Source organism: Anabrus simplex, chromosome 5 (genome assembly GCF_040414725.1).
Source record: "Anabrus simplex isolate iqAnaSimp1 chromosome 5, ASM4041472v1, whole genome shotgun sequence".
In the NCBI taxonomy this organism is placed as follows: Eukaryota; Metazoa; Arthropoda; class Insecta; order Orthoptera; family Tettigoniidae; genus Anabrus; species Anabrus simplex.
The window spans coordinates 449,659,686-449,677,636 of NC_090269.1; the positions used below are offsets into that span (position 1 = coordinate 449,659,686).

A 17,951-nucleotide genomic window follows, 5' to 3' on the forward strand; every position below is an offset into this window, starting at 1 on the left:
AGATGCATCTGTTGTTCCTCCTATTTTCATGGAAAGTTAAAATTATTTCTCTTAAAGTTAGGAACATACGTCGTTTTGCAGAAAAAAGAAAAAAATATTACAATTCCAAATATCTTTTTCGTGAAAATTTAAATTGCAGTATTACAGAGTTCACTTTCGAAGTGTCAGGTTTGTTATTCAGTACTGACGTGCATTGCGGTTATTGGGACATATCGCATCATTTTTGCAGTTCTATTCCATTATTTACGTTATTTCTTCTCCCTTCTTTTAGCAATTGTGGTTTCTGAACCACTAATGATTAAGGTAGAGATCTTTTCAGCTGCATTATTCAATCTTCTATATTTCAATAAGGAGTTCAATATCGTACCTTTTTAGAAATAGAGTTGTAAACCTATTATTATATTGGAAATCAACATTGGATCCTTTGTAAATGTCACTCAAGAAATAAGAAGCTGAAGCTGCCAATATTTGTTTACATATTAAGTAAGTGATATATTTAGCATTTGACCATTGCATGCAATAGTTTTCACCCATAACATAGTGGAAAACAAGAACATTTGAACAAATTACTCTGCAATAACAGTTATCATTAACATATGAGCCACATAAGAAATAATCATTTTACAAGACTGTCGTGTGCATTGCAACGTGCTTCAGTACATATTATTACAATTAACTGAACCTCTCGTCAAGCCAGTCGGCTTTCAAGCACTCGTGGATAGAATTCCGTGGACTAATCAGCTATTTGCAAAGGTACTTCCTAATTTGAGTTAACAATAGATTTTGGAGTTTATACTTTATTTTAATTGAATGATGTTACTCCTATGATGGATGGTATGAGACTTTTAGCAGTGTATACCTGGGTAAATTTAACTGGCACATACAGTACATGTAGGCCTAGTATTTTTAAGAATGTATGTCATTCCAGTAGGTTAAATTAGTAATACTTATTCTTACCGAGTGAGTTGGCTGTGCACTTAGGGTCGCGCAGCTGTCAGCTTGCATTTGGGAGATAGTGGGTTCGAACCCCATTGTCGGTAGCACAGAAAGTGTTTCTCCATGTTTTGCCATTTTCACACCACGCAGCTGCTGGGGCTGTACCTTTTCTATCCCGTCTTCTCTATAAGATCTTTATGTGATGGTGTGATGTTAAGCTAATTTAAAAAAACCACTTATTCTTTATAAAAGTAAGAATTTATACTGAAATATAGAATATTCTTTGTCCATGATTGCAGAGTTTTCTAAAGAGAGGTTTACAGTAAGTTTTTGTAGTAGTGTTAGCCATTGTGAGAACTTTTGATATACCAACTATTTACAAAAACACTAGGCAGTAACACAGCACCTTGAAGCAATATAGTTTTAAGTAGGCCTACTCATCAAAGGCCTTGGAAACAGCACTTTTCAAGTGATGAGGTCTAAAGAACTCTACTCTACAGCACATGTTTTCAAAATATAATTCTCATGTCAACACTAGATCTAAATTTACACCTACTGTTAAACGCTGTTTCTATCTCAGATGATTTTTTTTTTTTTTTTTGGTATGAAACACACGAAGTGAATAAAACTTACTTAAATGCCTTCAGTCAATGGCATTTCTTTTAGACATAATATTTACAAGTTACAAGTGCAGAGAAAGCAATTTTATTCAATTTTTTGACCTACCAAGTACAGGGAAAGCAATTTTATTTTAATTTTTGACCATGTGCCATTTTAAATATTATGAACGGTGTTGAACGCCCTAGAAATGTCTTTTTCATATTTTGGTAGTTATGAAATGTGTTCTTAGTTAAATTGTAATTTTCCCCTGAGAGTGGACAATAGGGAATGAAAATTTTAGTATGGAATATAAAAGTTCATTTTTGGTTTGACAACAAATTGTGCTGAACCTGAACAATCTAATCAATAAATAAATAAAAAAGTGCATATTTTGAACATTACATTGATATGCTGTTGACCTTTCTGTGTTAGGCCTATTTAAACAGGACACCCTTATTCATTAAGCTGGAATGTTCAAATGCAATAGTCTTTGCATTCACTGCAGTATTTGACTTTAGCCCACTTACTGTTAACAATATCACAGTTTGTTGTGTTACTCCCCTTTAATCCTTGAACTAACGGAGCATTCTACTGGAGCCACAGTGTTGTCATCTAGCACATTGATATAATTATCACTTGTACTATATGTAACAAAGCATGAAGCTGCTGCTTTATTAATATATATATATATATATATATATATTTTGTTGGTTAATAAGACAAAATTTACAGTCTTTATTTTAGTAGACAGTTTTGCACTGTAGAAGTTCTTTAGAAGTGAGCATTTACTCAAATTGGTTCCAATTATTCAATGGAGCTAGTAAGCATATAAAATACAGGTTCTGAAAACATATTACATGTCCAAAAATAATTGCACATTGATGAGTTTTATATTTCATATGGTTGGCTACAAAAGTATCAGTTATGATGTTTTCATTTTGAAATCTTATATTTTTATGGTAATGTATTCTGTAATAACATCAAAGTTTGTGTCCAATTTCCTGATATCACAATGTTATTTTGTAGGTTTTGTGTATGCTATCATTTCACCACAACAGTTTTAGCCAGTTGATGCATTTTATTCACTCTGGGCATTTTATTTTGGATGACATGACAGTTGGTTGACCGTCTTTTAGAAGGTCAGCTTCCATGTGCATGGACTATTTAGGCTTCCCGAATGCCTACGTTGTATGACATGGAGAGCCAGATGTTTCTGGTAGACTAATTTTTTTTGAATTTATCATTTCAAGATATGCAAGATGCATGTCATGAACTTCATTTTTAATGTCTGTATTGAAGTAAAAACTCAAGCCAATAATTGAGAAGAGAACAGTACAATATTTTCAGTACAAGATATTGTATTATCCTAAAACATTACATTTTTTCAATTAGCCTAATTTATATTAATGGTACATGATTTTATCCCTCATTGCAGTCATCTTCAGCTTGTAGAAACTATTTACTCCAAAATATATAGCAAACACATGAGAAGAATACACTCTAAAATCATGTAAAATCTTTGAAACACTGTGCATATATTTCACTGTTGTTTCCCTTGTTCTACATTTGAATGTGCAGTTCTTGTATATACTAATGGTATTTCACTTTAAAATGAGGATGTAATATGATGACATTTAAAATTAATTTTATTAAAATCTCTTCTTAGAAGGTGTTTGTTCCTACTTAATATTGGTGTTTTGTTTAATTCTGAATGGGGTTTGTTGTTGTTGTTATTATCTTAGCAACGTAAACTCTCCGGTATTGTTTGACCACTGTATGGGTATACAGTTCACCAGTTTAACTGGCAAATATTTCTTGAGGAGTATTGAAGAAAGAGAAAGAAATCTTACTGTAGTGAGTATTGAGACTACTGTGGTTACTCACTTTACTTCTGGTCCATTTAGAATGGAGAGCATGTAATGGTATTATATTCATATTGCAGGTGACTGACCAGCAGCTGTTAAGGAGCAGTAGTTGCAGGGTTGGTAACGGTAACACTGCGGTGGGAAAGACCTGTAGTGGGGGGCAGTTCATGTTGTCATTGATTGTTTTATTATGTTTACTTTTCTGAGTCCGACTCGTTGGCTGAATGGTCAGCGTACTGGCCTTCGGTTCAGAGGGTCCCGGGTTCGATTCCCGGCCGGGTCGGGGATTTTAACCTTAATTGGTTAATTCCAATGGCACGGGGGCTGGGTGTATGTGTTGTCTTCATCATCATTTCATCCTCATCACGACGTGCAGGTCGCCTACGGGAGTCAGATAGAAAGACCTGCACCTGGCGAGCCGAACCCGTCCTGGGATATCCCGGGACTAAAAGCCATACGACATTTCATTTACTTTTCTGAGAAGTTATTTTGGAGATTTCCTCTTGCAGAATATTAATATTTTCAATAATTTCAATTAAATTATGGTTGAGGTGTATAAAATCATTAGTTCCTGATCTGTGGTTGTGAAAGTGCTGGTATTCATCAGTGAGTATCTTACTATATTTTTCTGCTGTAATATGTCCCTGATAGGGTGCTATAAAACATCTTCTTTTTTCTTCATTATGTGTCGCATTACACTGAGAACATTGTAATTGCCAGAATTAAAATTCATTATTTTTATGGATAACTAGCTGTATTATTCAGCTTTGCACAGATAGTTTTTGAATGTTTGCCTTTAAGAATTTTATTGTCTGTTAATTATTTGCAAAGTGAATTTTTGTAGAATTCCTTATTGAGACGATAATTGGTATTTTACCATCTATTATGTAGTTTTAGAGTTATTTATGTGTTTGATTTCAAGTAACTTGATGATTGAACTTTTTGAGTAAAACTTTGTTCCTGTAGAAGTCTTAATTGACCAGGAAATATTTGATGCTTTCGAAAAATATTATGTATGTATTTACCCAATGCACTATAGATATGGTGCCATGGTTCCAGCTGTCATTAAGACTGTCACCGATCAGCCTTGCGACCCCAAAAGCTGTCTATTCAGCAATAATCGCAGTTATTGTAGACTATTTACTTTTCACCCCATCTCAGCCCCTGTCCCAATGGAGGCTGAACATGGGCTTAAACGGTATCTAGACCATCACAATTTTTCTTGGTGACACCTAAACAATACTTTTGATATTAATGTTGGTTTTTTTCATAATTTTTACATGTCATTCCCTCCCCTAGTGGGGGTAGGAATTCCTCACCTCCATAGTAACCAAAATTGGTTGAAAGGTATACCAGAACATACCCACATACATCCATAATTTCAGTTATTCTTACATTTTCACCCCTTCTTAACCTCCATACTAATGTGGCTGAAATATGATGTATCTGGCATCCAGAGTATCATAGTTCGACTTGAAAACTAAATTTGACTTTTATGTCAGTCACTTTTGATTATGCTTATATTACTCCCCTCCCCTGGTGGTGCTTAGTGTGTGTTACCCTCCACATCAATTTTTCAGATAGTAAGTCATGATTAATTGAGAGCTATTCTGGAACTACATACATCCGTAATCTAGGTGATTTTGGATCTTTTCTCTTTCACCCCTTCTCAGCCCCCATGCTGATGGGGACTGAACTTGACTTAAACAACAAGGGGATTGCCAGTATTCATCTCAGTGACCCTGGAAACTGTGGATTCTCATTAATATTGGTTATTTCCTTTTATTTTACACTGTATTTCACTATATGTCATATGTCATGTGTACCATGCTTGGTTGAGGGATGTGTTGCAAGATGCGCATATACATCGATAATCTTGGTCATTTTCGACATTCTTTTTTTACCCCTTCTAACCTCCATCCAATTGGGAATGAACTTTGACTTAAACGGGATCCAGAGTGTCACTCTTCATCTCAGCTACCCCAGAAACTATGCATTCGACACTAATATCAGTCATTTTTGCATTTTACCCTATTCTTTTAGGAGTGCCTTTTCAACTAAAATATCAACAAACTCGCATTTTTGCAACATTTGAGCATTGCTTCAAATTTGAGATGGTCCATAGAGATCCAATTTAAAACTGTTCTTCAACTTCTATTCTACAACTTCATATTTTCAATGTGTTCTACAACTTCACCATATGCCTCTAACTTAAGTCTTTTATCTTCAAGATTATGATTAACTTCGGATCTCTCAGCCAACCTTCGACTTTTATTCTCCTTTATTTTGAATATTTTTATAGCAATCTTACTACTTGTTATATAACAGTCTGTTGTTTTTATCCATTGTATTTATTATAGCAGCCTTTTAATGTTAATTTTGTTAATACTTCCACCATTGTAACTCATCACATTGTATATTTTAAAACCATCATTGTTATTTTTAATGTTATTTTACTTCAAATCTCTTCAAGATCTTTAAAATTCATTTCATTATTACATGTTAATTAGATGCTTATTTTCAATCTAAGGTTAAGACAATGGCTGATGATGCCTTCATACAAGACGAAACATGTACCACTATTAGTTAACTAATCTATGTAAATTATCCAAGACTAGACTTTGTATTGATTAGGTGGTCTATTTAATAAATAACTTACTGTTATTATTCCAGTTAAGTGGTATGTTCCGAGCTGTCAGTGGAGAGATGGCATTGATTGACATCAGTAGATGAGTAAGTTTTGTGATGTCTTTAAAAGTAGGAAATATCACAATATGAAGATAAAGTTGGAATTCAAGAGGATAGATTGGGGCAAATATTCATTTATAGAAAGGGGAGTTAGGGAATGGAATAATTTACCAAGAGTGATGTTCAATAAATTTCCAATATCTTTGCAATCATTTAAGTAAAGGCTAGTTATACAACAGATGGGAAATCTGCCACCTGGGCGACTGCCCTAAATGCAGATCAGTAGTGATTGATTGATTGATTGATTGATTGATTGATTGATTGATTGATTGATTGATTGATTGATTGATTGAAATCCTCTCAGCTGTTATTCATGGCTTTCTAGACCGGGGTCTCCACGTAAGAGGCAGGCACGCTACCTCTACACTGCAGGCCGGCATTTTAGAGTACATATTAGTAAAATTGCAAGAATTGTTTGTGTGTAATGGTTATTATTAAATAACTTTGGTAGCAAGACAAAATTCTATGGAGTAGTGTTTTCCTTCTTTTAAATTTTGAATGAACTGTGTTGGGAAATGAAATAAATTCAGTAGACAAGTTCAATTTCACAATCACACAACCAGTTATTTTATTCGGCATTTGGTTGGTATCCCACTTCTGCTGCTGTGCTGGACAGAACATATGAATGCTGAGAAGCAGTGTCTATCAGTGCCCTAGTAGGATGATCATTGCTGCAACTTCTTACATTGACCACAAGTGTCTGCATCTGCGCATTACAGCTGTTTGACACACTTGCAAGTGCTTCATCATGTTGTTTTTTAGACCCTGGAGAACTATTTTGAATTTTTGTCTTTCCCTCCTTTGAACTATCCAACACCTGAGGTAGAGTATCACAAATAGTGACACAATGAGACTTGCCACAAACTATACACTTTGCCTGATACTCTTGTCTAAGACAACAAAAACAAGCCAGAATGTGACATCTCTCAACCACAGACATTCTCTGAGCCGTGCGTAGGAGGAAGAGAAGATGCTGTAACCCAGCAGCTGTAGAGATATATTCTCTAGTACGTACAGGCTGTTTTCTTCCCATCAACATTATTTCAAGAAACTGAGAAACCAAACCCAGACACAGCAAGAGTCACTTTCTCTTCTGCTAGAACTTCTGCTCTGAAGAAATGAAAAAGATTTTCCAAGACATCCTTTGAGGACGACTCAGGGTTATCTGCTCTCCGTGAGGGAGTGCTACTTCTTTCCCATACCTTCAAAAGGTCGTCTGGTAGACATGACGATACTAAAGGCAGAAGTATGGGGCCATACTTTTCTAATGTTACACCCATCATGTGAAGATTTCTAAGGTGGCACTGCAACTTATCATACAGAAAAGACAGAGACATCTTTCTGGCAGAGATTGTATTCTGCAAGATGATTTTCAAATGCTCCCTAATATAGAATTCAGTTACCAAGTCTTCCCTTTGAAATCAGTCTTTGAGTGCCTTTATCACATATAGGTACATCTCAGCTGTTCCAGGGTAATTCTCAATATCTTTGCTAGCAACAGAGTAATGAACTGTGGCCATGGAAAGATATTGCAAATTATCTCTGGGATCCATATTAGAGTGACTATCTGTCTCCTTAAACTGTGACTGAAATGATAACTGGTGCTTTAATTCCCCATTGAATGCCTTAAGTTCCATCTGATGGAGTCTGTAAGTGCAACTGGAAGCATTTGTGGGTGATGAAGTTCCAAACATTTGATTTGAACGCGTAGACCTAACTTCATCATCATCTATCTTACTGACATTACATTTTATCCTAAAATACTTGATGACATATTCTTCCACTTTATCCATTTCCAAATCAAGCTCTTTCTTGGACAAGGTGTCATCATGTAGCATTTGGTCATAAATAATTGTGTACTTGAAACTCTTGGAAGCGTAATTGAAGCACATCTGTATACGTACGTATTTGCTCATGATCCAGATTTTCTCCTACATCCACTAAAACTTCGTTCCCTGCGGCGCTTGCTGAACTGAATGATCTTCAGATAATACCGTGGGACTTCTTCTCCAGTTCAGTCAACATGAAGGCTAGATTGGTGTCTATAACAGTCCTGTAATAAATTCCTTACTGTGTTCATAATAAAAATACATCACTTATAAAATCCTATCCACAGTACCATACGTTGGGAAATGAAATAAATTGGATAGACAAGAATTCAGTTCCACAATTACATAACCGATTATTTTATTCGGCAAACCATCAACATAAAACAATGTTCTAAATTATGTAACTGGCGATAACATACAAAGAAAAGAAATAGCATCTCAAAGTTACACTTATTAGTAAATAGCCCATGTCTGTAACAAGCATCCATAACCTGATAAACTGACATACACTGCCTGACAAAATAAGTTAAGCACCCAGAAGGATTGGTTGAAAGTGAATGAAACTACATATGCTGTAAGACCATGTGCCGTTATTGAACTGATTACAGTTTGAGATGAAAGGGACTCAGCCATTGGCAGTTACAGGTGGAATGTTTGTGCTAGGTCAGTAGGGTGTGGCACCCACACCCCCCTCTCCTCTGGCCGCAATACATGCCCTTATGTGGTTCGGAATGGTGTCGAACAGCCTTTGGATCCTCTCCTGAAGCAAGTTTGTCCACAGCTGTTGCAGCAGTCCCTCAGATCCCGCAGGTTGGTTCCAATGTCATCCCACACGTGCTCAATTATGGAGAGGTTCGGGGATCTTGCTGGCCACGGGAGGGCCTCAACATGCTCTAGGCAGTCCATAGATACATGTTCTGTGTGTTGGAACTCTACCCCAGGGTGCTCTGCCTTAAGGGGTAGAGCGTGACGTATTGCTGTGCCGTTAAAGTCTGCCGAAGCACTATCAGAGGTGACCTGAATGCGTATTCTATGGCTCCCCACACTATGATGCCAGGGATTAGGCCTGTGTATCTTTCCACAATATGGGCAAGATTTGCCCTCCGCGCCGCCAAACCCACACATGATGGTCATTGGACATTATAAAGAAGCGGACTCATCACTGAAAATGATGCAATGCCAGTCGTCCCCTGGCCATGCCTCCTGGGTAAGCCACCACTTCAGACGCAGGTGTTGGTGTTTTGGTGTCAATGACAACTGACGCATGGGGCGGTAGGACCCCATTCTGGCGGATGCAAGTTGTTGAGACACTGCGAAAACTCACGGGATTTTGTAGAGTCTCCAGTACATGTTTGCTGATGACGGGTGCTGAAGTGATCACCCGCAATAACTATGTTGGCTGAAAAGTGGGAGAAGTTTTTCAGAAAAAATGTGACTGTTTTATGATGCATTGATATTATGGCTAGAATTTTTTGCAAATTAATTTTTATTTTCATTAAATTGCTAGTATAATGCTAGGTTGAAAAATTACATGTGAAAAAATTAATTTGAAAATTATTTTACCTTCTTAGTTTTACTGTTCAATTATAGTGCTATGATAACTATTCTTTAAAAGATTGACAAAAGTCGATCTCAAAAAGAAATTTAGGGGATGCATATTGAGGAATCCAGAACTCATTCCAGGTGACTTGAAGGGGAAGTGTGTGAGGTAGGAATTTGGTAGGGCAATGGTGCAGATTAAAGTAGAATTTTGATGTAGCAACCTGAAAATGGATGAGCTTAGCACAGTCTACTCTGATTTGATGATCTGTATAAACCAATCTTTGCACCTGATGTTAGTACGGCATAGTGTGTCATGGACACTTGGGCAAACCCATCTACAAACCTGGAGGAAAGTACAGAATAGTGTGACATGGAGATCTGGACAAACCAGTTTACAAACCTGGAGGGTAGCACAGGATAGTGTGACATGGAGATCTGGACAAACCAGTCTACAAAACTGGAGGGTAGTACAGAATAGTGTGTTGTGGAGATCTGGACAAACCAGTCTACAAAACTGGAGGGTAGTACAGGATAGTGTGACATGGAGATCTGGACAAACCAGTCTACAAAACTGGAGGGTAGTACAGGATAGTGTGACATGGAGATCTGGACAAACCAGTCTACAAAACTGGAGGGTAGTACAGGATAGTGTGACATGGAGATCTGGACAAACCAGTTTACAAACCTGGAGGGTAGCACAGGACAGTGTGACATGGAGATCTGGACAAACCAGTCTACAAACCTGGAGGGTAGTACAGATTAGTGTGTTGTGGAGATCTGGACAAGCCAGTCTACAAACCAGGAGGGTAGCACAGGATAGTGTGACATGGAGATCTGTACCAATAAAGACCTGGTGGGGCCACTGATAATGCAGCGGGATTGTCAGTTCAATGTTTCCCTTACCAAGCTACCCTTAGTTTAATCCCATTCAGTGCATATGTGATAATAAGGGCCATATTCCTCTGATCTGCATTTCTTGCAAGACTAGAGATTGTGTACTTTTGCAAAGAAATTGACAGTCTCAGAATGCTACGGACTGGTTTGCTTTGTCATTGCATAAATTAATGACAACTATAATAATACTTCAATAATTATATATTTTCTGTTTCTTCTTTCAGTAGAAAGTTAGTGGAAGTAATTAATTACTCCAGCTTTTTAAATACTACAGTTCCTGTGTGAAATGGATGAGAAAGTATACATCAAGAAGGAAACAGTCTGGCTGGAAGGAACACCAAGTACATCATTTGTAAGTATCATTCCTGATTATTTTATAGTCCTTAGAATATAATTGATGCTCACCAACTCTGTATTAAAGAAATTTTTGCTATCACTGGAAGTGAAATCATATAATGTACTGTTCTTTTAGTTTGTCAACATTCAGGGTTTCTCTAAATGATTCATCACATTTTAAAATATTATCCTGGAATGATATTGTTACGGAGTTATCCGTGGTAGTTAGAGGTGAAAGAAGGTGCGGGCTGGAATAGGTCTCAACTACAAAATTAAAGTTAATTTAAAACTTTAACAAAGGTTATATTTTCTTTTCAAATAACAACAAGAGAGTAACAGGTACCAAGTAGCAGGAAAACAAGTTAAGAAATTACAATTCGTTACAAGATTTGGGCTTCGAGCCCCAAGATTAATTTCTGAGCTCTCAGCTCACCACCACAATTGCTAAAGGGCAGAAAACCCCTAAGTACGAGGAGCACTTGCTCCTAATTACAATGTTAAGAAAAAGAGCAGACCCACTCTCAATTTTCCAAGCCTATCAAAGGCTACAACAAACTTCATTTCAGTCTGCCCTCAAGGCACACCAAGAAATAGGGGTATTAGATACCCAACCTACAGGGCCTTTACATGAGGAAAACAAACATCAGGTTAAGTTACTGGCCCATAGTGCAAAATAGAATGGAGGCGATAACTTGCACTCCAACACAACGTTTGTGTCAAAAAACCTATGTGGCGCTAGGCCGATAATACAGGGGCTAATCCCAATCTAGGGAGGTAACACATGTGAGAAAACATACTATATTAAAGAAGAGAAGAACGGTTATGAAAACGTAATCACCTCTTTTTTCAAAAATGAAGGGGAGTTCGAGAGGGTGAAGCACTCTCTATCCCTGCTTTACAGATTGGTAATTTACAGGTAGACAGAAAATAATTTACATTTTAAAAAGGTAGGTTACATACTAAAGGTTTCGAACCCTCCCCGAGAGTTAAACTGCTGAGCTAGCAAGAAATGAAGATGTTAACAGGCCATTACCTTGTAGATGAACTGCTGCTTGAAGAAAGAGGTGCTTCCCGCCCCCTGCTACATATTCACACACTAAGAGAGATGTTACTGAAGTGGCACCGAGACAAGAAAATCAGCAGTTTATATACCCTCGTGGAACATTCGAGACCTTTCATGAATGATAACAACCCGCCCACAAACTTTTATTGGCCAACAGCAAAAAATTATACACAAGACGAGGAAGAAACACCGTATTGGTGGAAAATTAATTATGTAAATTCATGATTGGTTCCATTCAAAATGGGCGGGAAGAAAGGATTTATATTGCCAACCCACAAACCACAGAACAAAATTTAGTAAAAATAAAACTTAGAAATACAATATTTCTTCAAGAAAGTTCATTCCATTGCACCAGAGAGTTACCAAAGTTTTGGGTAGCGACATCTGTTAGAGAATGTTCAAACTTCTTGATACGGAGCAAACAAACACAAATCAAAATAGACAGTTCAGAACACTTCAAAATTACCAAATTTACAGTAGTGACATCTTCCGAGAAACCGTTGAGTTAATACAGTTTATTGAAGTTCAGGCTTTCTCCTGTAGAGAAGTTTCAACTGGCGCAAAATTTAAATTTGCGGGGTCGGGGTGTACCAACCGGTACAGATATTTTTTACATAATAAGAAACATAAACTCTCCATATTTTAAAAGGTACTTCTGGAGGTGTAGTTGGTGGACTAATAGGGCTATTGCTCAATGTAGCATATTACTGTCAGCTTGTATGTCATTCATTTATGTTGGAATTAGTGGCTAATTGTTGAGATTGGAACAATGCATGTCATTTCCCCTTCCACTCTCTTTTCACTTAGTGGCGTGAGCAAGTGGCTGCCCAGTATAAGTCATAGATAGTGGGTTCAAACCATACAGTCAGCAGTCCGGAAGATGATTTCCCATTTCCACACCAAGCAAGTAATGAGGCTGAACCTTAGTTAATGCCACGGTCTATTCCTTCCCACTCCTAGCCCTTTTCCTCACTATCGTCACCATAAGCCCTATCTGTGTTGAAGTAATATAAAGCTAATTGTAAAGAAGAAAAGAAAATCTTTAATACTCTAACTGCAGGGCAAATAAACATAACTGTAGTCTTGACATGACCAGAGGTGGTATTGGCTCTTAATGACCCCTGCGGCTGATAATGATGGGGATAGGTTGAAGGGAAATTAATGAGCTGGTTCTGTGATGCAGATGGAGAGTGTCCAGTTTGGCATCCCAGTAAGTTGGGATATTTTTATCAAAACTGAGAGCTGGTTTGATATCTCAGTGCCATGAACTTCGTCTTCTTCATTCGGTTAAGTTGATAGTGACATTTATGTTACAGTTTTTGTGAAAAAATTGCCGATAGTGAGTGGTTGGGCCCTGCTGGCCTAAAATAGTGAGACGAGATGATCAAATTCACGATTGCAGTATTGATCAGATTTACTGCTCACTGGTTAGGGATAATTTTGGCATGTGTATGAGGAGTTTGCTAATGATTGATTTTTGCTCTTTTTTCACCTCATTGACTAGGTTTGATGATGAATTTTGATAATGGTTTTTCCAACAGTCACTGTGTTATGGGCCAGTGTGGTGATATATGAATATTTTTGTTTGATTCATTCACACTTTTAGTATTTATTGTAAAATTTCTATGCTGCTTCTCAATTTATTTTTGTCTTTTCTGTTGATTTCAATAACATGTAATAATGTTTTTACTTCATGATATGGAAAGTTTGTACTGGGAAGTGGAAGCTAGCTCCAAGGGGAGGGATACATTCACCAAGTTCTGAACCATTTTGTTGAGTTTTGTTGACTATCCTGGAAAACATACACAGAACATCAGGAGTCATTCAAACCAATGTTATGGGAGGGGATAATGATTATTTATACTCTTCCACGTGAGCAGCCAATGGCTTGCAGCAAAGTCCTGAATTGAGGAGTTGGGATAACAAGTCATGCCAATGTTCCTACAATCAGTAATGTCACCAGCTGCATCCAATCCAGTGATCTGAGATTTACTTTTCCAGGTAGCAATACAAGAACACTTTCTGTTATGGACATGTATACATCTGGGTATTGAATATGTGTCCACCTTCACTTTTGTGACTGAACAAATATATTATTCATGGGGATTCCCATTCTTATTCACTGTTAGGGTGAGGAATTTACATGGCACATATCTGAATCCATTGATATGAAATGCCACATTGTGTCTGAAAACCAGAGAATGGCAAAATCATTGACCTCTTCTGTTTCCATCATGTAACTACACTAGTATCACCTGACCCGAGCTTCCTGTTCATAAATACCGCAACAGCTGTATTGATGTTCCATGAAATCTATAGCAATGCAAGGTATCCTATAATTACGATTTTATTGTTTTCCTATTAAACGCATGACAAGTCCTGCAAGATTTCAGGTGTTAGTCTGGGAGACAAGTCTGCAGTTTAAGGGTGTTAGAGGAAAGCCTGATGTTGGTATGATAAACAGAGGAACAGTTGTCAGCTAGAGAAGAAGTGGGTAGGAAGTGCATGGACTGATGAGCAGAGCACATTAGTAATGATAGTTCTTTTATCCTGGAATAGTTCTAGTAAACACAGGCTTTGATAGTGCCTAGAAACTATTATTTAAAATAGTGACATATGATCATGGTACATAACCGTAGTGTTCAGTTCTTAACCTTTAATTGCCATCATTTTTTTTTTGTAGGACAGCAGCCAACGTCCAGCATACACCAGTATCTCTCTTTCACAGATAAAAGGCATTTTTTTAAGTAAGGGCCATTTGAAAATAACTACACAATGAAAGACAATTTTAGAACACCACATTTGTTTGCAGATTCTACAGGTTTTACTCTATTTTTCAACATAGCTGCCAGTTATCATACCTTACAATTAAGTTTTGGATACCATCTTCATAGAAACTTGCTGCCTGCTCCGATTGTAGTGGTTGTTGCCGAGGTGATGTTTGAGGTGGCATAACAAGGTCAGGGCTGTAGGATGTGTGGTCTAAATCTTCCCAGCCAAAAGTCTCTAAAAAATCTCAGGTCTGAGCTGCAGTATGAGACCTTGCACTATCATGCAAAAGGACAATTCCCTCTGTCAGCATGTCGCGTCTTTCATTTTATATCTCTCTGCATATCTTTCTCAAAGTTTGACACGGGGCAGGCGAGTCGATAATCTTGAACATTTGAGCAAGCACAGAACAGAACCGTACAGGTTATCAACAGAGCTGCAACTGAGCACGGCTGTTCCCGAGGCTTGCCGGCACGTGCATACAATTAGTGTCTACAATAAAACGGCCCTTGCTCCTTTTGGTATTGTACAGAGATGATCATTGGTAGGGTCATAATACCAAAGCTCCACCATACTGACAAATGACATAGGATTTGAAATATTGTGCTTTTCCATGTGCATTATTAATTGTTGAATGTGAGTTGTTGATTATATAATAATAAACATGAAATGCATATATTGCAGGTTTTGATAAATAACAGATTGTTGAACTACCTCAGAGTGCTGTGTTTGTGCTGTTTGTTTACTTCCGAGGTTTCTACATATTTATTTAAATTCTTGTTCTGATGTTGAGATCAAATTCAGTAATGAACAAAATATCTACAATGTTCAGGTCCTTAACCCTTAACCCTTTCCCACGGACTATCTTTGACTCACTGTCTGGCAAAACCTAGAGTAATAATTTGCTTGTCAGGTATAGTTATGGAGTACCTTCACTAAATAATTTATTCTGTAAAAACCATTTAAGATATCGCTTTCAAATTTTGTAACAATCAAAAATACGCTATAGTTATTCTAAAATGATACAATGAGATCACCTACTGTAACTATACGCAGGAACCCCCCTGTTCAGAATGATATATAAAGTAGCATCTAATATGGGGCATAATAATAAATTTCTTGTTCTTGAAGTCAGTCTGAATTGCTGGACCTGATGGGGCTCTTATTTTTTTGGTAATGCAGAGAACGAAGGAATTCACCCTGAATCTCCCAATTTATTTCATTTTCGGGATCCGTCAGATGAAGATATTTAGATAGCAAATCATACTTTCTCTCAAATATACAAATTATAAACAATTTTTCACTGAATGGGATAGGATAAATTGACATTAGTTGGAATATTATGTAATTAAGTAGAGGCTCATAGTCCGATACAGAATCAACTGGAGAATTAAAACTGATATTTTTTTTTACAAGTAGGCCTGATATTTCAAAAGCGAGGCGGTACCTGAATCAACATTGCATGTCCTGTACAGTATTTCGATTTCCCTCAGATTCATATCATGTCCCAACTGCTTCCCATACCATTTTTATTATCATACCTACAACTTCAAACTCACTACCATTGCATTTGTCAACATATTGATCTAATTTGTAACAAATATCATCTGCATTCAACTGGTTATGAGAAGCCATATGTTTACATTCAGTCAGCTGTCTGTTTTATCTAAGAAAACATATAAAAGAACACTTTATTTAGGGTTCCGTGCATGCCACTTGTATGTAGGAAGCATAGGGAATTCATTGGTTCCAAAAAGTTATATATTTAGCAGACAGATGACAGAGGAAGTCGGTTTGAAAGATGAGTACGCTTTACTACGCAACCCACGGGAGACAATGTGCGACTCTAGTATGCTTTACTATGCATCCTGCGGGAAAGAGTTAATTTGCATTATACATATATCGGATAGCTGCAAACATCCAGTACATATCTCTGTTTTTGTGGATATCCTACTGGCTTTCTCCTTTTCACAGGTGTATTATGATGCCTATTAAGTGTTTGGGAGCTGAACATTGTAGTTATTTACTTAATCATTGAATTTGACTTGTTTAGGTGAAGGATGTCAACATCAGAACAAGAATTTGAATTAATTTTTTTTAAAGAAATATGTGCGACCGAGTGAGGGGCTATGCTGTAATGTTGCCCTCGGCTGGAATTTGGGAGACAGTGGGTTCGAACCACACTGTTGGCAGTTCTGAAGAAGTTATTCCATGGATTTCCATTTTCACACCAGGCAAATGGTGCCAAATTATGTTAATCAATGTCATGATTGATTCCCTCCAACTCCTATCCATTTACTGTCCCATAAAACATGGTGTAAAGCAAATTGTAATAAATACCTGGGTTATAGGCAGACACTGACACTCTGATTGTTGGCTGCTACTAATTAAAAGTCTGAGTAAACATTTCCCTTCTCTGTCTTTCACTGTCCCTGTTTTGTTTCTGTTTCCAATTTCATTCCCTGCTGAATTCCATGTAGTACACTCATTTCAGATATTCATTATATATGTGAAATCTTTACTTAAGTCTTTCTGTCTTCTATTTTCTTTTCCACAACTCATTATCTCTTCAAATTATTTTTCCCTGTTTTGTCTACCACTCCGTCTGTGTTTTAAACTTTCCTCTCCATCTTGGACCCGATTTTTTGCTTTTTGTATTTTTTCTTTTGTTTTTGTTTATTTGACTTCTCATTTACTGTATATATCACTGCAAGTCTCTGAGTAGTCTGATGACCTTGTTATTATCTGGTCTCTGACTAACAAATTGGAAGCCTGAAACATCTGATATGGAATGAAATATGTGACATCAATCAATCAAATCAGTCAATACTGATCTGCATTTAGGGCAGTCGCCCAGGTGGCAGAAATTACCTATCTGTTGATTTCCTAGACTTTTATTAAATGATTTCAAAGAAATTCAAAATTTATTGAAGATCTCCCTTGGTAAGTTATTCCTGTCCCTAACTCCCCTTCTTATAAATAAATATTTGTCCCAACTTGTCATCGAAAATTCTAACTTTATCTTCATGTTGTGATGTTTCCTATTTTTAAATACACCATTCAGATTTATTCATCTACAAATGTCCTTCCACGCCATCTCTTCACTGACAGCTCAGAATGTACCACTTAGTCGAGCAGCGCACATCCTTTCTCCCAAGTCTTCCCAGCCCAAACCATGAAATATTTTTGTAATGCTACTCTCTTGTCGGAAATTACCCAGAACAAATTGAGCTGCTTTTCTTTGGATTTGTTCAAGTTCTTGAATCAAGTAATTCTGGTGAGGGTCCCATACACTGGAACTATACTCTAGTTGGGGTCCTACCAGAGACTTATGGGCTCTCCCCTTTACATCCTTACTACAACCCCTTA

At 37.1% G+C, this 17,951-nt stretch overlaps 1 protein-coding gene across 1 annotated transcript in view; it reads left to right on the plus strand.

The window, feature by feature from the left end:
* Window positions 1-240: 240 nt before the first annotated feature.
* LOC136874636 (zinc finger protein 740-like) overlaps window positions 241-17,951 on the plus strand; it is an 80,653-nt gene continuing 62,942 nt past the window's right edge. The window contains exons 1-2 of the mRNA XM_068227899.1: window positions 241-303; window positions 10,642-10,766. Of these exons, the coding sequence (XP_068084000.1) occupies window positions 10,701-10,766 (66 nt within the window). The 5' untranslated portion in view covers window positions 241-303; window positions 10,642-10,700. The remainder of the gene's footprint in view (window positions 304-10,641; window positions 10,767-17,951) is intronic.